Here is a 26,156-nt window from a genome sequence, read left to right on the forward strand (position 1 = left end):
AACACCATCATCTATTTCTATAATTTTTTTTACCTTCCTAAACTGAAACTCCAAACCAATTAATGAATAACTTCCCATTTCCCCCTCCCTCCAACTCCAGTACCCATCCTTGTGCTTTCTGCCTGTATGAATTTGATTACTCTAGGTACTTCATTAAAAAAGGAATCATACAATATTTTCCCTTTTCTGTCTAGTTTATTTCATGTCACATAATGTTGTGTGAATATCTCTACATCTCTATCTCTATATCTGTATCTATATCTATGGAACTGTTGGGTTATGTAGTAATTCTATATTTAATTTTTGAAGAAACACTGTATTGTTTTTCATAGTGGCTCCACCATTTTACTTTCTAACCAGCAATGCAAAATTGCTTGAAATTCTCCATGTCCTTCCCAGCACCTGTTATTTTTGAATTGTTGATTAGTCCCTTGATTATCAGTGGGGTGTTAATTCCTCTACTATTATTGTATTCCTGTTAATTTCTCCCTTTATTTCTGTTAGTAGTTGATTTATGTATTTAGGTCCTCCTATATTGGATGCATATAAGTTAATGAGTGTAATATCCTCTTCTTTTATTGATCCCTTATCTCTTATATAGTGTCCTTCTTTGTCTTTCTTTGTGGTCTTTGTTTTAAAGCCTATTTTGTCTGATATGATTATTGCTACCCCCTATTCCTTGTCATTTCCACTTGCATGAAAGATATTTTCCTATTATCTCACTTTCAATCTATGCATGTCTTTTAACCTGAAGTGAGTCTCTTTTAGTCAATATATTGTACGTTACTGTTTTATGATTCAATCTGCCACTCTGTGCCTTTTGGTTGGAGCGTCGCTTTCACAAATTAAATTTTTTTTAATCTATGTACTTAGTTATTGATCTTCAATCCTTTCATATATTTGCTTTTCCTGTTGTAATTTTCTCTTTCCTATGGATTCTTGCTTCTTTTCTATTTGGAGAAGACCTTTCAATATTTCTTTTAGGATAGGTTTAGTATTGCTGTAATCTTCTAGTTTTTCTTGTCTGAGACATTATTTAACTCTCCTTCAATTCTAAATGATAATCCTGCTGGGTTGAGTATCTTAGGTTGCAGGTTTTTCCCTTTCAGGACTTTGAATGTATCTTCCCACTCCCTTCTGGCCTGCAATATTTCTGTAGAGGAATCAGCTAGTAGCCTTATGGAGGTTTCCCTGTAACTAACTGGTTTTCTCTTGCTGCCTTTAGAAATTCTTTCAGCAGTATCTTGTAATTTTCAGCGTACAGATCTTTCCCCTCCTTGGTTAAATTATTCTTTAGTATTTTAGTATTTTATGCTATTGTAAATGGGATTTTTTTTCATTTATTTCTTCTTCAGATAGATTTTTGCTAGTGTATAGCATATGTGTGTGTGTTCACCACACTGTAATGTATTTAAAATGGTATGTAGATCTAGATATAAACATAGATATAGATACAGATATAGATATAAAACTAAATATGGTGCTTCTAGCAGTTATGCATGCCTCTGAGTTTGAGAACAGCGTTATTTCAGTAAAAATATGTGTTCAACACACTATTCTGCATGTAAAACACCATTTAAAGATTAATAGATACAAACTACCACACATAAAATAAACAACAAAGATTTAGTGTATATCACAGGGAATTATACCCAATATATTATAATAACCTATAAAGGAATATACCCCGGGAGGGGGGAGGATCACTGTGCCATACACCTGAAATTAACACAATATTGTAAACCAATTATAATTCAATTTAAAGAAAAAAGCCCATAAATAACAAAGGTTGGCGAGGCTGTGGAGAAAAGAGAACCCTTGTACACTGTAGGTGAGAAATTAGTGTGGAAATTGGTATAGGCACTGTGGAAACAGTAGGGAAGTTCCTCAGAAAACTAAAAATAGAACTACTCCATGATCCAGCTATTCCACTCCTGGGTACATAGCCAAAGAAAATGAAAACATTAATTTAAAAAAGATACATGCACCTCAATGTTCATAAGAGTATTATTTATAAAAGCCAAGATATGGAAGCAACCTAAGTGTCCATCAACAGATAAATGGATAAAAATGATGATATATCCATACACAATGAAATACTACTTGGCCGTAAAAAGAATGGAATTCTGCCATTTGCAACAACATGGCTGGACCTGGAGAGTATTATACTTCATGAAAGACAAATACTACATACATATATGATCTAAAAAAATAAAACAAATCAATCAGTATGAAAAAACAGAAACAGACTCACAGATACAGAGAACAAACTAGTGGTTACCAGCAGGAGGAGCAAGACAGTTGTAGGGGATCAGGAGGTACAAACTACTACATATAAAATAAATAAGATAATGTACAACCCAGGGAAAATAGCCAATATTTTATAATAACTTTAAATGGAATATAATATAAACTTTTGAATTACCATATTGTGAAACTTAAACTAATATAATATTGTAAATCAACAATACCTCAATAAAAATATCCAGCCTTTCCAAAAAAGATGTATATATAATACATGATTTTTATATTGCTACTTTTAAGTAAAGTTTTGGAAAGTATTATTTAAGTGAAGGCATGTGTTTACCACAATGTAAACAAACATGTAAAAAATAATTTTGTAAGAGTGCTACTTGATTGAGATGTTGAAAACATTGTTATTGCAGTGAATGGATGTGTTGTCCACACTTTTATGCGTGTAATGCATTGTGTAAAGACACAGGTTAAAGGATATTCCTTGAGTGTTACTGTTGATTAAATTTCAGAACAGTGTTATTTCAGTGTTTGGATGTGTTCACCATACTGTAATGCGTGTAAAATCATGCTTAAACAGATATACAAAAGATGACTTTAAGAAATCTCCATACTGTTTCCCACAATGGCTACACCAAACAACATTCCCACCAACAATAGGAGGGTACCCTTTTCTTCACATCCTCTCCAGCATTTGCCATTTGTGGACTTTTTAATGATAGCCATTCTGACTTGTGTGAAGTGATACCTCATTGTAGCTTTGATTTGCACTTCTCTGATAATTAGCGATGCTGACCATTTTTTTCATGTGCCTATTGGTCATTTGTATGTCTTCATTGGAGGATTACTTGTTTTGGTCTTCTGCCCATTTTTGGATTGGCTTGTCTTTTTTAATTATTATTAAGTTGTGTGAGTTGTTTATATATTCTGGAAATTAAGCCCTTGTCAGTCTCATTTTTGCAAATATTTTCTCCCATTCTGTAGGTTGTTGTTTTGTTTCGCTTATGGTTTCCTTTGCTGTGCAAAAGCTTGTAAGTTAAATTAGGTCCCACTAGTTTATGTTTGATTTTATTACTCTTGCCTGGGTAGACTGCCCTAGGAGGGCATTGCTAAGATTTATGTCAGAAAATGTTTTGCCTATGTTTTCTTCTAAAAGGTTTATAGTGTTTTGTCTTATGTTGAAGTCTTTAAGCCATTTTGAGATTATTTTTGTGTATGGTGTGAGGGAGTATTCTAACCTCATACTTACCATATGATTCAGCAATCCCACTCCTGGGCATATATACAGAGGGAACCTTAATTCAAAAAGATACATGCACCTCAATGTTCACAGCAGCACTATTTACAGTAGCCAGGGACATGGAAACAACCTAGATGCCCATTGACAGATGACTGGATAGAGAAGTTGTGGTATACTTATACAATGGAATACTACTCAGCCATAAAACAGAATAAAATAATGCCATTTGCAGCAACATGGGTGGACCTGGAGATCGTCATTCTAAGTGAAGTAAGCCAGAAAGAGAAAGAAAAATACCATATGATATCACTTATATGTGGAATCTAAAAAAAGACAAATGAACTTATTTACAAAACAGAAACAGACTCACAGACACAGAAAACAAACATGGTTACTGGCAGGGAAGGGAGTAGTTAGGGATAAATTGGGAGTTTGAGATTTGCAGATACTAAATAGTATACATAAAATAGATAAACAACAAGTTTATACTGTATAGCACTGGGAAATAACATTCAATTTAATGAAAAAAATATGAAAGCAAATATATGTATGTATATGTATGACTGAACTATTATGCTGTACACCAGAAAATGACAGAACATTGTAAACTGACTATAATTCTATACAAAAAGAAAAGAAAAGTAAAGTAAAAGATGACTTTAAGAGTGCTAGTGCTTCTGCTGAGTGAACTTTAGAACAGCGTTATTTCAATGTCTGGATGTGTTCACCACGTGTATATAAATGTATGTAAAACCGTGTTTAAACAGACTTATATAAAACTTGACTTTAAGAGTGTTAGTTACTTCTAAAGTTGAGAATAGTGTTATTTCACTGAGGGGATGTTTTGATCACACTATTCTACCTGCAAAACAATGTTTAAAGATACATGTATATTAAGTCTTGTAAGAATGCCACTTTTTCATGAAGTTGAGGACAGTTTCAATTTTAGTGAATATATTCTCCACACATGTAAAAGAGTATTTAAAGACATATGTATTAAACACATTCTAAGAATCTTTTTTTTTCTTTCAAAGTCAAAAACAGTGTTTCTTCAGTGAACAGATATGTTGACCACTTTGTTCTGCACTATTTGTTTAAACACTGTTTAAGGATTCATGTATAAAAGCTATTTCTAATAGTGCTATTTTCTTTTGGATATAATGCTCTTTTGGTGAATAGATGTGTTCACCACACTCTAATTTTGGGGAAAATCACTTTTGTGCATGCAATCTTTCTACCCCGACTTGGCTGCATAAGGTCTCGGACCTGGAACACTTCCTTTCTGAAAAACAAATAGCCCACACAGCCTCTCCTTGGCTTATCACTTTGCATGGAATTTTTTTCTTCTTTTAAAGGCCAAACATATTATAATTTGGTCTGCTTAACTGTATGCCCAAAACACTGCTATATCTGTCCTGTGAGAATGGGATGAGGTTCTCCCACTGTGGCATGAGATGGGTGCACATAGACAAAATCCTCTCTGTTGGCTGCTAGAAGAGACCTGCTAGTCGTGGGGACCGCACTCACTATAGAAGCTGAACTTGCCTTGTCTCTTGTAAACAAAGCATTGTTACATCCAGTGCTTGAATATTCTGTGTTATTCTTGGTGATACTGATACCAAGATGCGATGGGCAGAAATGTTCAAGTTCCTCCCCTGTGATTGGTAACTGGTGCATGGTGTTTTGCTCCCCAGGTCCAAGACCAAGGAGAGCCACTTAGAAATCTGGCCTCCCCCTGATGGCTAACACACTGATTGTGATCCTGGTTGCAGATCTGGAAACAGATCCATGACCCTGTAGACACAGCTATATTCCCAGTTGGTGTCGGTGCTGCCATCAGCAGCATAAACCAAAGGTCCTTGGAGGAGTCGTGCACACCAGTGTTTAGAGAAATAAATTTGAAAACTTTGTTCCTGAAGAGTCATCTATGACTCAGCTCTAGGCACTCGAGGCTGTAGAGCAGGAGCCTCTAAAAGCAAGCCCACTAAATTCAATCTGACTATAGATCTTGAAATGACACTCTAACTTGGCTCCAGCCCTTCCCAGCTGTAGTCAGAGAGCAGTCTTGCCTGCCCAGGGACCAGACAGGAACCACGCCTGTCTGCTCACCTGGTTATAGGATTGCAGTCAAAGGACTCAACTGTGGTCCCTGAAATTCACTTGTCCCAGCACCACCCTAGTGAACAAAGTTCTGGGGGCACTCTAGTCCACCCAGGGACCAGACAAGAGCTACACCTGCCCAGGTCCCTAGCAAAAAGCCCACAAAGCATGTACCCCACTGCAGATGCAGCAACAGCCTCATGACCCAGTTCAAATCCAGAACAACTGTGACTCCACACAAAATCCCATCAACCCAGGGAACTGACAGGATAGAATACTTACCTTCCCAAACCAATCTGCAAAGACTGGAAGAGGTGTCTCCTCCCTCCAGTACACAGACACCAATGAAAGTGTGCATGGATCATTAAAAATCAGGCAAATATGACACAACCAAGAGAAAATAATGCTCTAGTAAGTGGCACCAAAAAAATGGAAATCTATACATTGCCTGACAAAGAATTAAAAATTATCATCTTAAAAATCTCAATGGAATAAAAAAAATGCAGATAGAAAACTGAACAAAATCAGGAAAAGAATGCATGAACAGACTGAGACTTTAATGAAGAAATAGACAAAATATAAAAGAACCAAAAGGAAATCCTGAAGCTGAAGCATACATAGACACAACTAAAAAATAAATCGGATAGAGTTTTTGAACAGCCAACAACAGCATACATAAAACAAAATAAAACAAACAACAAATCAGGCAAGTGGAAGTCAGAACATTTGAAATTAGCCACTTGGAGGAACAAGAACAAAAAAAAAAAAGACGAAGAAGGAGAAGGAGAAAGAAGGAGAAGGAGAAGAGGAAGAGGAAGAGGAAGAAGAAGAAGAAGAAGAAGAAGAAGAAGAAGAAGAAGAAGAAGAAGAAGAAGAAGAAGAAGAAGAAGAAGAAGAAGAAGAAGAAGAAGAAGAAGAAGGAGAAGAAGAAGGAGAAGAAGGAGAAGAAGGAGAAGAAGGAGAAGCAAGAGAAGGAGAAGAAGGAGAAGAAGGAGAATGGAGAAGGAGAAGAAGGAGAAGGAGAAGAAATTTTAAGGCCTACATTAATTGTAGGACACTGTCAAATGAGTAAATATCTGCATCACTAGAGGTGCAAAGGACAAGAGAGAGAGAAACGGCCAGAGAGCTTATTTAAATAAACAACAGCTCAAAATTCCAAAATACTGGGAGAGAGATGGGTACCCAGATACATGAAGCTCAAAGGGCCCAAGTGTGGTCAACCCAAGTAAGGTTATCTGATACATATTATAGTCAAATCATTAAAAGTCAAAGACAAACACAGAAATTTGAAAACAGCAAGAGGAAAATGACTCATCACATGCAAGGGAACCCACATAAAGCTATCAGTAGATTTCTCAGCAGAAACCTTGCAGATCGGGGTGGGGGGTACTGAGATTGTAGATGCAGGGAACAAACAAGATGTATTTATTTTTAAACTACCAACTATAGACACTATACCCAGCAAAACATTCCTTCAGAAATGGAGGAGAGATAAAGACTTTCCCAGACAAATAAAAGCTGGGGGAATTCATCACCAATAGATCTGCCTTATGAGAAATGCTAAAGGAAGTTCTTCAAATTGAAATAAAAGGACATTACATAACAACATGAAAACATACAAAACTAACAACAACATTTAAATTATAGTAACTTATATAAAACTCACTGGTAAAGCTAACCATATTGTCAAATTCAAAATACTCCATATTGTAATGATGATGCATAAATCATTTTTGTCTCTAGTATAACATTTAGAAGACAATTGAGTTAAAACAATTATACCTGCAATAATTTGTTAATGGGTGCACAATATAAAAATTATAAATTATGATGTCAATATTATGAAATGTGGGTGAAGGATAGTATAGAGCCTTTGTATGCCATTGTAGGTAAGTTGTTATCAACTTAAAACAAACTGTCGTATCCATAATAGGTTTAACGTAAGCCTTGTGCTAGCCACAAAGGAAAAAACATCCAGAGGTAAAGGTAAAGGAATTAAAGTGTACCACTACAAAAACTAAAATGGGAAGCAGCAAGAAAGGTAGAAAGTAACAAAGGAATGTCAAAACAGAAAAACAAAATGGCAATAATAAGTCCTTACCTATCAATAATTACTATAAAAGTAAATCAATTAAATTATCTAATCAAAAGAAATAGTGTGGATGGATACAAAAGAAAAAAATGTTTCAAGAATATGCTGGGTAAAGGAGACTCACTTTAGCTTTAAGGACACAAATAGTCTGAAAGTGAAGGAGTGGCAAAAGATATCCCATGGAAATGGTAACCAAAATATAGCAGGAGTGGCTACACTTGCACTAGATAAAATAGACTTGCAATCAAAATTGGTCACAAGGGACAAAGAAGGTCACTATATACTGATAAAGGTGTCAATTAAACAATTTGATACAACAGCTGTAATCTGGAGGACATTACGCTAAGTGAAATTAGCCAAGCAGAGAAAGACAAATACTACATGATCTCACTTATATGTACAATCATAAAAGTGGTACCCATTGAACCAGAGAGTAGAAAAACAGTTACCAAGGGTTGGGGGTTGGTGGGGAAAATAGGCAGAAGTTGATCAAAGGGTAATAAATTTTAGCCATATGATAAATAAGTTTTAGGGGTATATTGTACAACATAGTGACCAGATTTAATAATACTGTATTGCGGTTTGCTTGAAATTTGCTAAGAGAATAGACTTCGTGTTCTCACCATAGTGGAGAATAAAAAAAAAAAAAGTAATTATGTGGGGTGATAGATGTGTTAACTAGCTTGACTTCACAACGTATAACTATCAAACCATCATGTTGTACACCTTAAATATACACAATCTTTATTTGTTACTTAAACCCCAATTAACTGGTAGGAGAAAAACACCCTCCAAACAAAGAAAGCCTAGAACAAAATGACTTCACTATTAAATTCCAGCAAATATATAAACTACAGCAACAAAAAATATCTATTTTTTTCTTAACCACTTCCAAAATGTGGAGCTAAAGGACCACTTCAAAACTCACTTTTTTGAAGCCTGCCTTACTCTGATACCAAACACAGACAAAGACACTACAAGAAAAGAAAACTACAGGCCATTGTCCCTGATGAATATAGATGTGATAATCCCCAACTGCATACCAACAAATCAAATTCAACAGTGCATTAAAAGGATCAGACAGCATGACTAAGTGAGATTTATCCCTGGAATGCAAGGATGGTTCACCTTTTGCAGTTCAACTAATGTGATACATCACGTTAAGAGAATGAAGGATGAAAATCACATGGCTATGTCAAGAGGTATGAAAAAAACGCATTTATCAGAATTCAAAATACTTTCATGATAAAAACTAGATATAGAAGCGTTGTATCACAAACATAATAAAGGCCATACATGACAAGCCTACAACCCATGTTCTATTTATTGGCAAAGAGAGAGAGAGAGAGAGGAGAGAGAGAGAGAGCTTTTCCCGTAAGATCAGGAACAAGACAAGAGTGCACCCTCACCACTTCTGTAAAACATAGTACTAGAAAATCCTAGTAAGAGCATTTAGGCAAGAAAAGACAAAGGAAAGGCATCCAAAGCAGTAAGACAGAAATAAAAATATCTGTTTTCAGATGATATGATCTTGTATGTAGAAAATCCCAAAGAATTCAAAAACGCTGTTAGAACCAATACATAAATTAAGTAGAGTACCAGGATACAAAATCAACATACAAAAATCGGTTGGTTTCTATAGACTAATAAGAGCTCTCTGAAAATTAAATTAAGAAAGCATTCCCCATGCAAACAACAGCACATCACTAGTAAATTATAAAATACTGAAAGATAATAAAGACTAAACCAAAGACTCCATGAAAGAAGAATCTGGTCATGTATAAAAGGACAAGAATTAGAATGGCATTGGACTTCTTGAAAAAGAACTGGATTCAACAGTAACATCTTTTGAGTTTTACAATCTATACATCCTCGTACAAAGATGCAGAGATTACGCCCCATACGCTTTCTGGTGAAGTTATAAAGGATGTGCCCTAGAAAAACAAGGCAATAAAGTGAGAAAGAAAAAGAATGGGATCCAGAAACAACATCTTCAACTCAGGAGAGCAAAAAAAGGCAACATCCTTGTGTTACCAGTGGGGCAGCCAGAGTAGAGAGTGTATAGTCCTCATTGAAGAAATAAGACTGGGGGTTTTGAGACAGAGGTCTCCAAGAAAGCAGCATTATTTACTGGATAAGTGAGTCTTTGGATTAATACAAACTATCTGCATATGCACATCAAATCAAGGAGGGGAATAAAGAAAAAGAGAATTCTAGAAATTGCTGGATCGGGGGAGAAGGAGAGGCTGTTCAAGAAAGTAAAATTGAATTAGCTGAAACCAGAGTTTGTATTTGGAGGATAGTCAGGAAGTCACTAGGTAAGGCCTACACTGGATAAAGCAAGAAATGGCAGAATGAAGACATTATTAAGAAATAAAGAGGACTACCAAAATAAGTAGCAAGAAGAATGTAAAGTGACCGTTTCTGGTAAGTAGGCCAGAGGTGGAGTAGAATAAGATGAAGTTATTTATATCTTTTTTTAAAAATAAATACTTGATTAAAATACTCTACAAGTATTGATTTTATAAAAATAAAAAAAAAACACTTTACACTACTTTAAAAAAAAAATTAATGCCACACATGGCTAAACACAAAACCTAAATCTAAGTCTTGGTCTTTTGCTATTTAAAAAATATGCCCTTTAATTTTTACTATGGTCTCCTAGTGAATAGCATATATTTTTGCTAATTATTTAAAATTAGAAGGCTGATAAATTGTTTTGTGTAGTTATTTTATAATAACATTAAGTGTACGTTTATAAAACACTTTAATATCTATATGGCTGATCCTCTAAGAAAAGCCATCAATGCCTACAAACACTTTAATACTTATTAATGTAAACTGGTGTTTGTGGCAAAAAGTATTTTCATTTACTCCTAAAGTACTTTGGAATTTATTCCCAGGAATAACTTTCATGTTAGATTACTTTTTGTGTCAATTATGCAAATTCGGTTAGATTTAAACAAAACAAAACTATCACATTGATGCAGTCCCTCAAATCAAATGATTTTTATAACTTTAGTTGCATAAAAATAATGTAGAGAGATTGTTAAAATGCAGATTCTAAGATATCTCCCAGAAAATGATTATTAGTGGGTCTGGGATGGGAAAGAAAAATCAGCTTCTTTAAGAAACACCCCAGTTGATTTGATGTGGTTGATTCTTGGATCACACCTTAAGAAACACTTTTCTTGAATTTTATTTTTTAAATTTGCATTAATATGTTTAATTTTTGATAATATGGCAAGTGACCTTTAACCATGTATTCATGGGAGACTCTAGATACTGCACTGTCTAATACAAAGCTACAAAGCACGTGTGGATAATTTAACAGCTATACTTTTTTTTAGATGCTAAAACTACTAATTCTATAGCAAACTGTAATCTTAGGTAATAGGACTGTCTGCATAACTAAATTTGTGTCGCAACCCTATGCATTTAAAGGTGGTTCTTTGAACCCCCCCCAAAAAATATTTATGGTACAATTACTTTAGGATCTCTAGCTTCTACTTTTAATGGAGAATCAGAAGATGATGAATTTGGATTGAGGCATTGTCAACATATTTTAAGTGCCCAATAAAAATAAAAACTGCTTTCTTATTAGTGGTCAGGGAAATGCAAGTTAAGACTACAGTGATATGCAGTTTCCCACACTAAACTGGATGGGTACGTTTAAGGTGTTTAAAACATATGTATTGTTGTTCATACTATTTTGAAACTCAAGTGAAAAAATTTGTTTGCATCATTCATTTGGGATGCATTTTTAAAAGCTTCTGCAGTGCTCATTAAATCAGTTTCTCCTATTCTTTGTAAGCAAATATTTGGCAATTCATTCAAGATCACCTCTACAGTTGAATTTCTAAACTTTTTGAGGTGACAGGACATGTATATGACATAACATTGAAACACTTGGAGAACAAGAAAACATGCAATCAAATTCTAACTTTTCCTTTCAGGCTTGATTTTCTTCTTTATCTGCCTCTCATACAGTCAAGGACACTGCTTCGCAAATTACAAGCATTCAGTATTTTTTCTAAGTTTTAATGCTGTCATTTAGTTAGGGAAGGATAATCGAGCTCCTAAGTGTTTTTTTTTTTTTTTCCTTTCAAGAAATACTAACTGAAAGCATAAGTTGATGGCATTCATCCTTGCCATTCTTCTCTTACCCTTTACTTTTATTGTGTTTCTACCCAAACAGTTAAGTTGTATTTGTGAACAAGTGCTCTGTGTGAGTGTAGATGGATGAGCAAAAAAGATAAAACGATGCATTCAGAAAATGACCCTGCTTCCTTGCTCTGCTGCTGCCTCCTGACCAAAGAATTCCCATGCAGTGTCTCCCATGCAGACATTGCCTCTGTGTAACTTGGCTCAGTGCATTTTGTCTGTGTAACTTTTACCACTCCAAAGGACTATGCAGTGAATATGGCAATGGGACACTAGTGTGACAGTGAATTTTAATCACCTCCTTATTAAGTTTATTCAGAAAAGAAAAATTAGGAAGTGTGCTTTGCCACGAAGGAAAGGACATGTGCTGTTGAGGTTTGGACACATGTTAAGTAACAAACAATTCCTGTGCAAGATTAGGCTTCTTTTGAGGAGCAGATAAAATCCAGAGGACAATGATTCTATCAGATTTGACTAACAGCCAACAAACTTCCAGCTGGTATCCAAGCTAGATATAAGAGGAAAACAAACTTCATTTCATTTTGCAATCGACTTGAAGTGCTTCTTAATGGAAAAACAAGCTAGCAGAACCCAAGTTGCTGCTTTACTTACTATAAACACTGGCAGGCTTAGAGGTAGTTATTTGAGGTTTACTTGTCTAAATATTGAGCCAGTAGGCATTTGTTGATCATTCATCTATTTAAAGCCAACTGTATGGAGCAAGTGTAAGGTGTGAAGATTGATGTGGACCAGGATCTGTGAATCAGTTGCATGGTACACCGAAAAGAGCTGCTAGTGGTTTTGTTCCTTTTGAAGTTTTGCATACTGATTCAGAGCAGGTTGAAACTGAGGGTATTTTCCAAATAAAGGATACAATTAAGAACCTGCTCATCTTTTTCCAATCTTTTGCTAATTTTTACTCATTAGTGATTCTTTAGGCTCATGAAAAGTGAATTCTCTATAATCAAATGAGAATTCCAGGAGAAGGGGCTATTGAAATTGTCCCTTTGACTCCATGATTAATACACAAATCTCCTTCAAATCCTGTATCAAGGGCTGTGTATCCCATATCTGGAGGCTCACTTCTATCCTCAAATCTAGACCCAATCTAACTCTTAGCAGGAGAAACTTTATTTCTCAGTAACAAAACAGTCTTGGCACAAGATTGCACAATTAAGAGCCTGGGGAGAACCATCAGAACAAAAAAAAAATTATATTAAGATGCAAAAATATGGAAATATATATCATGTTCGTGGATTGGAAAAATTAAAGTTAAAATGACTGCACTGCCCAAAGTGATCTGCAGATTCAATGAATCTCTATCCAAATCCCAATGGCATTGCTCATAGAAATAGAAAACAACCCTAACATTCATATGGAACTACAAAATACTCCAAATAGTCAAAACAATCTTGAGAAAGTGTAACAACATACTTCTTGATTTCAAAATACATTACAAAGCAAACAATTAAAACAGCATGGTACTGGCACAAAAACAGACCTATAGACCAATGAAATGCAATAGAAATCCCCCAAATAAGCCCAGACATACATTGTCAATTGATTTTTCAACAAGGGTGCCAATACTACACAATGGGGAAAGGAGAATCTCTCCAACAAATGCTGTTGAGAAAAGTGAATATCTACATGCATGAGAATAAAATTGCAGCTTTATTTTACCCAAAAGCCTACTCAAAATGGATTAAAAGCTTTAGCATATAAGACCTGAAACTGTAAATCTACCAGAAGAAAATTTAGGGAAAAATCTTCATGTCATTGGTCTAGTAAATGATTTCTTGGCTATAACACCAAAAGCACAAGAGGAAAAAAAAAAAAAAAGGAAAAATAGGCAAGTGAAACTACATCAAACTGAAATGGCTTCTGCTTGGCAAAGGAAACAATCCACAGAGAGAAAAAGGTAACCTTGGAATGACAGAAAATATTTGCAAACCATGTATCTGAAAGGGGGTTAATACCTAAAATATATCAAGAACCCCTATAACTCAATAACAAAATAACCCAGTTAAAGAATGGGCAAAAGGACCTAAAAAAACTTAATGAGATATCAGCTCACACCTGTAAGTATGGTGGTCTTGTGTACTAAAAAAAAATATAATGAGTGCCGGCAAATTTGTGGAGTAATTCATATCCTGTGCACTGTTGGTGGGAATGTAAAATGACAAAGCTGCTATGGAAAATGAAAATGTAGGTTTCTCAAAACAAAATAAATAAATAAACATAGAACTACTATGTGATCCTGCAGTCCCACTTCTGAATATATATCCAAAAGAGCTGAAATCAGGATACCTAAGACATATCTGCACTCTTGTGTTCCTTGCAGCATTATTGACAATATCCAAGATATGGAAACACCTGAATTTCATCAAAGGATGAATATATAGAGGAAATTTGGTATATGCACACAGTGGAATATAATTCAGCCTTAAAAACAGGAGGAAATCCTGTCATACGTGTCAACATGGATGTACCTGAAGGACATTATGCTGAGTGAAGTAAGCTGATCACAGAAGGACAAATACTGAATGATTCCACTTACATGAGGTACCTAAAGTAGTCTAACTCATAGGAACAGAGAACGGTGGTTACCAGAGGGTGGAGGGAAAGAGAAATGGGAAATTGGTGTCCAATGGGTAAAAAATTAGGTATACAAGATTAATAAGTTCTAGATATCTGCTGTACATCATTGTGCTTATAGTTAACAATACTGTATTGTGCACTTAAAAATTTTTTATGACGGTAGATCTCATGTTAAGTGTTGATACCACGATAAAAAATGTCGTATGTATATGTAATGGAATCTTATTCAGCCTTACAAAGGAATGCAATTCTGGTGCAGGCTGAAACATGGATGAAACTTGAAGACATTATGCTAATTGAAATAAGCCAGATACAAAAGGACAAATAGTGCATATACTTCAATTATGTGAAGTGCATAGAATGGTCAAATACACAGAGACAGAAAGTAGTATGGTGGTTACCAGGGTCTGGAGATAGGAGAGAATAGGGAGTTATTGTTTAATGGGCACAGAGTTTCAGTATGGGAACATGGAAATTTCTGGAGATGGGTAGTAGTGGTGGGTGTGCAACAATGTTAGTGTACTTAATGTCACTGGACCACTCACTTAAAATGATTAAAATGGTAAATTTTATGGTATGCATATTTTGCCAAAGTAGAAATAAAACATGATTGACTTTTTAAACGAAAACAATAACAATATGCTGTAGGGTTTATAAAACGTGTAATAGTATATATGACAACATAGCATAAAGAACATATGAGGGGGGAGAAATGGAAACTTACTATTATAAATTTCTAACAGCAGTTTTGGAGTGGTACGGTGCCACCTGAAGAAAGACCATGATAAAATAAGACTGCAGTATAAATCCTATAGCAACCACTAAAACAGCAAAATGAATAGTTTTAGCCAGTAAGCCAGCAAGAGAGATAACTTTGAATCATAAAAAAAATCCAATTCATCCAAATGAAGGTCAAAAAAAAAAAAAAAAAGAGGGAAAAAGGTAAGAAAGGAAAGATAGAAAACAAAGAGCATGAAAAACAACTATATCAATAATCACATTAAATTTAAATGGCCCAAGTCAAGGCCTAGCAAACTTTTCCCACAAAGGGCCACATAGTAAATATTCTAGATTTGAAGGCCTGTGTTCTCTGTGCAACTGATCAAATCTGTCATTGGACTCAAAAGCAGCAATAGTCAAAACATAAACAAATGAGCATGTCTGTGTTCCAAAATAAACTTTGCTTATTAAAGTGTATAGGTGACCATTGCTTGCAGACCCCTGTAAATAGCCAAAATCTTACTCCAAATTAAAAGCAGATATCATGGGATTAGATAAAAGAGCAAGACTGAACAATGTGCTGGCAAAAAGAAACATAATTCAAAAATGAAGACCCAAATGCATTGAGATAAATATATATATTTCATGCTAATGATAATCAAAAGAAACCTGGAGCGGCTATACTTATCTCAGACAAAACAGGCCTCAGAAGTAAGAATAGCAACATGTTTAAAGGAGATTTTGTCATAATGATAAAGGGGTCAATTCATCAAGAAGACATTAAAAATCCTCAGCAATTCTGCATCTGACAGAGCCTCAACATACAAAACACACACACACACACACACACACACACACACACACACACGGATTCAGCTGCAAGGAGAAATAGTAAAATCCATAATTATAGTTGGAGATTTAAAGAGTTCTCTCTCAGTAATAGATAAAACAAATAGACAGACAATCAGCAATGAGGTAGAACTAAGCAAGGCCATCAATCAAATGTAACATGTTGACACTTACAGAATACTTCTTCCACAGAAAGGAGAATAAAACTTATATTTGAGACAATATGGAACATTCACCAAAATAGCCAAACACCTTGGATTGTGAAACAAGCCTTACCAGATGTAACAGAATGGATATCAAATAAAATGTGTTCTCAGACTATGATGAAATTAAGCTGGAAATTAATAGCAGAAAAATATCCCAACACTGGGAATTAAGCAGCACACGTCTAAATGGTCCTTAGGTCAATAAGGAGGTCTCAGTTGAAATAAGAAGTTTCAGTTTTTTAACTGAACAATGACAAGAATACAACATACCAAAATGTGTGGGATGCAGCTAAGGCAGCAGTTATGGAGAAATTTTTAGGTTTAAATGCTTACGTTAGAAAAGAAAGAAAGACTCCAATTAGTAATCTAAGATTCACTCTCAAAGGAGAAAAGAGGAACAAAGTAAAGTCAAATCAAGCTGTGGAAAGGAAATAAGATAAAAGCCAAAAGCAATGCAACTGAGACAGAAAAACAGAAAAATCAATAAATCAAAACACTTGACCGTGGCTTGAAAAAGATTAATAAATTGATAAATCTCTTTTATTTCAGGCCTGACATAAAAGGTGTGAAGATACCAATATCAATATAGGACTGAATAAGGAGTTATCACTATAAGCTTGGAAACATTAAGACGAATACTACAAAATGGCTCTACAATGAAAACTAGATGGTTTAGGTGAAGACAGACTATTTCCTTAAAGAACAAAAGCTACTAAAATGCCCACAAGATCAAATACATAACAGTGAATGTTCATGTAACTATTAAATGAATCAAATTCTTAGTCAAAAACATATTTAAAAGGAAATCTCCAGGGACTCATGGTTTCATTTGAAAATCCTTCCAGTTACAGAGGAAATAATACCCATTGAGTACACACCTGTGTAAGGAATTGAAGAGGAAGGACTACATCAAAACTCTAAAACTTACTTTATGAGACTGAAATTACTCTGATACTACAACCAGATAAAGACATTACCAAAACAGTGATCTGAAGTCCAATATTCCTAAAGAACATAGATGGAAATAATTGTCAAGGAATTATTAGCAGATTATATTCCACAGCATATTAAAAAGGATAATACAGCATGACCAAAAGAAGTGTATCAACAGGATGCAAAGCTGGTTCTATATTTGGAATTTAACAAGTGTAATCCGCCATATAAACAGATTAAAGAAGAAGAACCACATGGTCAATGACAATAGATGCAGAAAAAGCTTTTGGCAAAGTGCAACATAATTTCATAATTAAAACTCTCCTAAGAGTAGGAACAGAAGGGTACTTCCTCAAACAAAACACATTTACAAAAAAACTTACAGCTAACATCATACTTAATGTTGAATTACTGGATGCCTTTCTTCTGAGATCGGGGGCAAGTTAAAGAACTTATCTCCTGACAGTCCTATTCAACATGGTGCCGAAAGTATGAGCCAGTGAAATAAGGCAAGGCAAAAAATTAAAAATGCATACAGTTTGGGAAGGAATAAGTAAAAGGGATTTTACTCACAGTCTACACAGAAAAACCCAAAGAAAGAATCTACAGAAAACAAAAACCAAAAACAAAACCAACAACAATAACAATAACAACAACAAAAAGCCCTCTAAAACCAATAAGAGAGTTTAACAAGGTGACAGGATACAGGGTCAACACACACACAAAAAATCAAACTTATTTCTATACACTAGAAATGTCCAATCCTTTGCAAAAGAGTGAACCTCCACATAAGCCTGAAATCTTATGTGAAAGCTAACTCAAAGTGGGTGAAAGGTCTAAGTGTAAACTGTAGAGCTCTAAAACTTTTAGAATAAAGCATAGGGGAATATCTTCATGAATTAGGGTTAGGCAAAGGCTTCTTAGATGTGGCATCAAAATCATGATCCATAAGTAAAATAATTGATATATTGGACAATTCCAAGATTAAAAACTTTTGTTCTCTGGAGAACACTACTAAAGAAAGAGAGAATAAACTACAGCCTAGAAGAAAATATTTGCAAATAAAATATCTGAAATAGGATTTATATGCAGGATGTATAAAAACTCCCCAAACTCAACAATAAGTTAAGAGAAAAAAAAAACTAGTTGTAGAGTGAGCAATAGATATTGAGATTTCAACCAAGATGACATAAGGATGACACAAATCTAATAGGAAGTACCAACACGCATCTAATTAAATGACTAAAATACACACAAACACACACACACACACACACATTACCAAGTGCTGGAGATGATGTGGAGCTACTGGATCTCTCAGGCATTGCTGCTATGAATGCTAAAATCTGGATCAACCTGTCACATGGTTTTGCAGTTTCTTCCAAATTTAAACCTATACTTACCATGTTATTCAGCAGTCCAAATCCTGTGTAACCTAGAAAATAGAAAACTTATGTTCACTGAAAAATCCTGTATGCAGATGTTATGGCAGGTCTATGCATATTTCACCAAAAAAAAAAAAAAAACCCAAAAACAAAAACCTGGAAACAACCCAAATGCCTTACAATAGGTGAATGGATAAAATACACCATGGTACATCCATACAATTAGATTGAATGAACTACTAATGCATGTGACAGCTTGGATGGATCACAAGGTACTGCATGATTTCACTTATATATCACTCTCAAAATGACAAAATTACACTGATGGAGAATAGGTCTGTGGTCGCTGGGACTTGGGGCCAAGGTAGTGGTGTGATGGAACAGTGCCATATCCTGATTGCAGTAATGGTTACACTAATCTATACATTTGATACAATTCATAGAGCTTTATGCCAAGAGGGAAAAATCAAAGTTTATAGGGTGATAATTTGAAAAAAATAAAAAAATTAAAAAGCATGCACACACACAGTATTCCACGACATACCTATTAAAATGGCTGAAGTTTATAGAATTTATTTTACTTTATTTTTTTAATGGAGGTACTGGGGATTGAACCCAGGACCTCACGCATGCTAAGCACGCACTCTCCCACTGAGCTATACTCTCCCCCCTACAGTGGCTAAAGTTTAAAACACTGATTTTATCAAGTGCTGGCAAAGATGTGGAGGAACTAGAATTTGAATACACTGCTGATGGAAATGTAAAATGGTACAACAACATTGGAAAAATATTTGGCAATATGTCTTAGTCCGTTCAGGCTGCCATAACAAAACACCACAGACTAGGTGGCTTATAGACAACAGAGATGTATTTCTGGAGGCTGGAAAGTCCAAGATCAAGGAGCCAGCATGGTCACGTTCTGGTGAGGGCTTTCTTCTTGGTTTGTACCAGGTGATGTCTTACTGTGTTTTCACATGGTTAGAAGCGCTGAGCTGTCTCTCTGGAGCTTCTTTCACAAAGGCATTAATGTTATTCACGAGGGCTCCATTGTCATGGCCTACTCACCTCCCAAAAGCCCTACCTCCTAATACCATCACATTGGGAATCAGAGTTTTAACATATAAATTTGGGGGGAACACAGACATTTAGACCATAGCAGGCAGTTTCTTAAAATATTACATATACACCTACCATATGATCCAGGCATTCTAGTCCTAGGAATTTACCAAAGAGAAAGGAAATCATGTGTACAAACAAATACTTGTATATGAATCTTCAGAGCAGCTTTATTTTCAATAGCCAAATAATACACATAATAATAAAACAGTGGTAAAGTCCATCAACATGTGAATGGATAAACACACTGTGGTATTTCCACATAATGGAATACTCAGAGCAATAAAAAGTAATGAACCATTGATATGCATTACAACATCAATGAATCGCAACATGCTGAGTGCAAGAAGCCAGACTAAAATGCGTATATACACTATAATTAAATTTATGTAAAATTCCAGAGAATGCAACTGAATATACATATATATATATATGACAGAGAGCAGGTCAGTGGTTGCCTGGGGACCAGAGGGAGTAAGGAGAGGATGGAGGCAGGGATCACAAAGGAGCAGGGGCAGGAAATTCATCATATCAAAATATACCTTGGAGGAGTGTATGTGAAAGGAAAGGGCAATGAAGTAAGGCTGCACAGGGTGCTTCCAAGTTACTCACAAGATTCTAAAACTCACTGAGGGGCAGCGACCATGCATTCTGCCTGATCAACATACAAATTACTACACACACACACACACACACACACACACATATACTTCCTTCTTGTATGTGTGAAACATTTAAGAAAATGCACGTAAGCATCATGAAAGATAAATACATGCATATATATTATAGAGTTAATGGTAACTGTAGGGTTATTTTATAGACCAGGGATTCATACAGTTTTAGAAATGGATAGAGTACTATGATCATCAACTGTGAGGCCCTCAGTTTACATCGAGAATAGTGAAGCGACCTGCCTCAGGTCAAACAACTAAGACTTAAACCTTGGTTGTTACTTTACTCCCACAGGACAGTTCTTTGAATTACTCCACCTTCCTTTTCTCATCTCTTGAGCTAGTTCTCTTTCTGTGACTTCAGTTAAACACTCTGCCCCCTCACAAGTAAAAGACATTCCTACATACATATATAAACGTATAGATACACAAATACAGCATTTGCCCATACATCCATACATACATGCATGGTGTGCTGTTTAAAAACCAGCTCTGTGGGAGGGGGACAAATTTGCAGCATGCACTTACCAATTTCTCTGTTCCCATTTCTCCCACCATGGCTGATTTCAAGCTCCCAACATGGTGTCACTGAATATGGAGTTTTGGAAGAGATGTGCAGTAGAACGCCATTTATAGTTTTTTCACCATACAGATACAGTAGATGAAAATAAGCTCAAAAAAACAGATTAATAGTAAAATGTAGTAAAATAATTAGGAAAGAATGTGTTTTGAGTGTTTACTAACTTTGGCTTTAATATAATGTATTAATGAATTCATTTACTTATTTTGTTTATATAATCTGATATTTACTAATGGTATGCTTCCCAACTGGCTCACAAAATTTCCTAAAACTTTAATAACTGATTACCACCAGTTGATTTGAGACAGCTTTAGCATACCATTGCTGCATAAACAGCTGCAAACTTTGGTGTGTGCTTCAAAAGTTCCTTGGAGTATTTCTTCCCTACTATAAAGCAAACAGAGTAAGCCTGCATTGCCCTTATTTGCTATATTTAAGAATTTGGCAAAGTAGTGGGTTAAATTTATGAACCATTCTTTGATCATCCTTATCAAATAAAAAGTGGAATTGAGTAAGCACTATATAGAGAGAGTCCATAATGTAAAATAAAGTAATTTGTACCTACTATACATAGATGGATTCATGCTGGAATCACATTTCTCCAGATGTGCCTTCCTGTTTATCTAAAAATCTAGGCCCCATCCCTCCCTCCCTCCCTTTCCTCCTTTCCTTCATTTCCTCCCTTCCTTCCCTCCCTTCCTTCCTTTCCTCCCTCCCTCCGTCTTTCATTTGTCATTGTTTTCTTGAGAACAGAAACAATAGAATATAGAGAGAGATAGAAATAAAGGTAGTGAGAGAGAGAGAGGGAGGAGAGAGAGAGAGAGAGATTTTACAGAATTGGCCCCCACCATATGAAGATGTAATAAATATTTTTTGATATTATGTAATTATTGTTTTGGCATCTTGAGGTCATGGGGCCATGCTAGTGACCCAAGGTTGTTTTCACCCCCACCATCCCAGTGTTTTTGCAAGTATGTGGAAATCTTATTACAAACACTCCATCCACTAGCCTCAACACATATGTTTTGCTTCTTTCCCAATAGGGGGCATCTCCACCTAGCTAGTTCCTGCCAACATAGCAAAAGACTTTACCCAAGTTCCTCTCTCTTCTCCCTGCAGGTGACCCCATGTGCCCCTGTGTGGTGTGTCATGCCTCCCATCCTCTGAGGAATTGTGAGTAATAAAGTTTTCTTTCAAAGGCAGTAAGCTCCTTTTCTGACATCTTACCATACCTGAGTACAACAAATGCTGGGTACATCTTAAAATAAATCCTGGGTACAATGGCAAGTCCAAAACCTGTAGGATAGACTGACAGTCTATTTGTCTTAGGTCAACACAATCTTGATACTAGTCTGGATAAACCTGCGCTAGTTTAGCATCTCTCAGGCCTAGCATGCTAGCCCTGGCAGCCTTCCTTTGTTCCCCTGCAGGAAAATAAAAACACAACAAACCAACCAACCAACCAACCAACCAACCAACCAGCCCCACATCAGGCTTCTTCCATTGGGTCTTAATTTCACGCCGTTGTCATTTTGCCTGCTTACACAAAATGGCTAACCCACAGAGAGGGGACACCAGGGTTTGGAAGAGGACCACAGTTTTGTGAGTGAATATTGGGAGAGTGCCCTTAGAAGGCTGCCAATCTCCTCAACCAAGGCAGGGGGGTGGAAGGAGGGTCCTCTCTTCACAACCACTCAAGCAAGCAAGAGGGTCTTCAAGACCCCTCGCTAGAGCGTCCTGTGCCCCTGCTCCACCAGAGCCACGAGGCGCTGTGACGTGATGGCAGGAGCACGGGGCAGAGCACATATGCCCCGCCCCCATCTCGAGCCCCCTCTAGGGCCCCATTGAGACGTCACCGCGGTAGCCATTGTCTGGTCCGCGTCGCGTTGCCCCAGGAGACGCCACAGGCCTCTCCAAGACTGTCAGAGCGAAGCCACAGAGTCCTTGGCCCTGACCCACGACCCTCCCCGAGAGAGGCTCCTACCTCCAGCCCAAGCCCCCTCGCCCACCTTCCAACCTCAGAGGACCAACTTTCCCTCAGATTCTCTGAGAAAGGAGAGCAAGGACTGACGGCCTCATGAGTGAGGCCGGAGAGGCCACCTGCACGGAGGTGGCAGCTTCCATCTCCCCTCAAGCCGCGCAGAAACACCTGGCGTCCTTGGGAGGCGGAGATCCTCCCCGGGCCCTAGTCGCAGGCAACCTCAGCAGCGATGGGATCCCCAAGACCCCCGCGGCAGGCGCCAAGGGAAAGGTGCCCAAGCAGGTCATCGCTAAGAGAGTGCGAGGCTCCGTCAAGTGGTTTAACGTGAAGAACGGGTACGGTTTCATCAGCAGGCACGACACCCAGGAAGATGTGTTCGTTCACCAGACGGCCATCACCCGAAACAACCCTCACAAGTACCAACGCAGCGTGGGCGACGGCGAGACGGTCGAGTTCGACGTGGTGCAGGGCGAGCGGGGCACCGAGGCCGCTAACGTGACCGGGCCAGCCGGCGCACCAGTGGAGGGCAGCCGCTATGCTGCCAACCGCCCCCGCTTCCGCCGGGGCTTCTATATCCACCGCCGCGAGCAGCCACCACGCGGTCCCAAGGGTGCTGAGGACGACGTTGACGAAGGCGAGGGCAGCGGCGAAGGCTCCACCGCAGCCCAGGGCCTGAGGCGCCGCCCGCCTGGCCACTCCCAAGACCCACGGCTGCGGCGCTTCCCGCCCTTCCGCAGGGCCCCGGCGGTGATCCGCCGCCCATCGATCCAGGCTACTACCAACGGTCCACGGGCCGCCCAGCTGCCGGGGGCCGCCCAGACCGCAGGGCCCGAGCCACGGCGGGGGCCGCGCCTCAGCTACCTGCAGAGTCGCCCTAGGGGCCGAGGCACCACGCTTGCTCCAAGACCCTCACCAAGCATCTCTGTGGAGCTGGAGGAGGAAAACAAGGAGAGCGGACGCGTCGCTGGAGATCCAAAGCAGGGGCCCCCTCCAAGCTACGGATCCCGCCGCCCCAGTAACCCGCGCCACCTCACGCAGCAGGCTCCTGGAACCCAGGACCAGGACCCCGAGGGAGGAGAGGGCAAGATACGGAAGAGCCCTACTGAAACACCTGCTGCCATTGCTGTGGCCAAGAAGAGCAGTGCCACTGCGGAGGAGGATCCTCTGCTCATGGATGCCCCCTCTGCCGCCCAGGCCGACTAACAGCTCGGCTCCCTCCCCAGGGGCTCCCTGGCTTGGGCTGCAGGTGATGTCCCCTTGAAGAGAAGATGCCCTTTGGTGCATCACAGTCCAAACATCCACACTGTTAGAGTTGTGCCCTGAGAAAAATACATGCCCCTTCCCCAAGGCTTGAGGATAAATCACAAGATCTATACGTTTCTAAACTCCCTCATACAATCTGCCTTGGTAGTTTTGGTACACACACACACACGCCTGTACCTCTGAGTATTCTTTTTAAAGATCTGACTAGGACCACAGCTATTATACTGCATCCCCAGGTGAATTAGTTGGAGTGCTTTTAAAAATTAGTTTTTATTTTTAATACAAAAACTAAGATTATCTGATGTTGAAGATTATCTGACATTGGTTGCTGTGTGATATTACTCACCTGAAGTGGTCATTTTCTCAATAAAACATTTCATGTTACTTTTATCTGTTATCACTGTTGTCTGATTTTTTTTAAAGCCTGTCAGCACGTAATTGTATTGACACAGTCCTTTCAATCCTTCTTAGAACCAGTTTTAGCAAAGATCATGCCTATTGTTCTCTTTCCAAGTCACGAATTTAAAACTAATTCTGGACTTACAGGTTGAACTTCTCAGGGTATTCTAAAGGATAAGAATACTTGGAAAAGAAAGACATATCCCCAACACTTTCTCTTTCATCCTCTTCCCCTGCCCTGCCATTTGAGCAATAAATCTGGAGGGTGGGCCCAACTACCCACACTTCCTGCTTAGGTAGTAAGTACTCTATGAGGCAAAACACAAAAAGCTGAGCAAAACACCATGACAAGTGAAAAATGTGGCTCTCTGGAAACAGAATTTGCCTCCTCTGTATTTTTTTTCTTTTAATGGATTCAATATAATACGATTTAAGTGGTTAAAAGAAAATGGGCATGAAGGGCTGGGGGGTGGGGGAAGTGGGGAGATACTGGTCAAGGGGTACAAACTTTCAGTTGTCAGATGAATGAGTTCCAGGGACCTAATGTACAGCATGGTGACTATAGTTAACAGTACTGTATTGTGTACTTGATAGTTGCTATGAAAGTAGAGCATTAATGTTCTCACCATGACAACAACAAACAAAATGATAATTATGTGAGGTGAAGGGTGTGTTAATTAACCTTATTGGGGGAAACATTTCACAATGTATACCTGTATAAACTTATCACATTGTATATTTTAAACTTACACAATGTTATGTGTCAGTTATACCTCAATAAAGCTGGGGGAAAATCTGAAAGAAAACAAAAAAGTGAGCATGGAAGCAGGTACAGTTTTCGTTGTGCGTATCTCTGGAGCTGAATAGAAACAGCTAGTCCACAGTTTTCATCTGTGCTTCCTGGTTGAGTTCATCCAGGGGGCCTGTGGAGGATTCCTGGAGGGCTGAGCAAGTGTAGTTTAGCCCACCTCAGCCCCATTTTTGCAACAAACAGAGAAGCTCTTACTGGGAATGTCATCCCTATCCTGGTTTTCATTTGAACATACAGTGAGGTTGGTGGATGGGAGGCATGAGTTGGGTGTGGGGGGCTGGGGGAAGTGAGCGATCAATAAATTTGAAACCAACAAGGGTCTTTAAAACCTCATTTTACAGATTAATGTAATTGGATTATAAATAGCAAGATCAAAATACTTTTCTCATTTAAATGTTGAGGCATTTTATACCGCATTATAGGCTAGCATAAGGTATTTGGAGAGTGAGTATTTAATCATTCACCATGGCTAAATGTCCTCAGTCAATTGGAGTAGAAACAGTACAGATTCCTCATTCAGCAAAATATTTGGGTGCTCACTTGTGCCAGACACTCTGCAAGGCACTAGGAGCTGCATCATGGTGAAGAAGATGGTCCCTTCTCTCAAGAAGCCCACAGCCTAGTGGAGAGTGAGACAAAACTAGCAGTGACTACACAATGGAGTGAGTGCTCTGGTGGAATTAGCACAGGATGTGAGAGAAAACACGGGTGACCCAGATGGTGGCAGGGTTATTTCCAGGCTAAAGGAACCACTACTTGGACGCTTAAATTTAAAATTATATTCAGCAATCACCA

General features: G+C 37.8%; 1 protein-coding gene across 1 annotated transcript; it reads left to right on the plus strand.

The window, feature by feature from the left end:
• The first annotated feature begins 22,139 nt into the window (after positions 1-22,139).
• Positions 22,140-24,508, plus strand: LOC141576381 (uncharacterized). The gene has a single exon (XM_074359438.1). The coding sequence runs from the start codon at positions 22,985-22,987 to the stop codon at positions 24,089-24,091; it is 1,107 nt and encodes a 368-aa protein (XP_074215539.1). The 5' UTR covers positions 22,140-22,984; the 3' UTR covers positions 24,092-24,508.
• Positions 24,509-26,156: the final 1,648 nt, after the last annotated feature.

This window comes from Camelus bactrianus, chromosome X, assembly GCF_048773025.1.
Source record: "Camelus bactrianus isolate YW-2024 breed Bactrian camel chromosome X, ASM4877302v1, whole genome shotgun sequence".
In the NCBI taxonomy this organism is placed as follows: Eukaryota; Metazoa; Chordata; class Mammalia; order Artiodactyla; family Camelidae; genus Camelus; species Camelus bactrianus.

What these genes read in the sequence shown, in the direction of transcription:
- LOC141576381 (XM_074359438.1), top strand. Translation starts at nt 22,985, where the DNA reads ATGAGTGAGGCCGGAGAGGCCACCTGCACGGAGGTGGCAGCTTCCATC.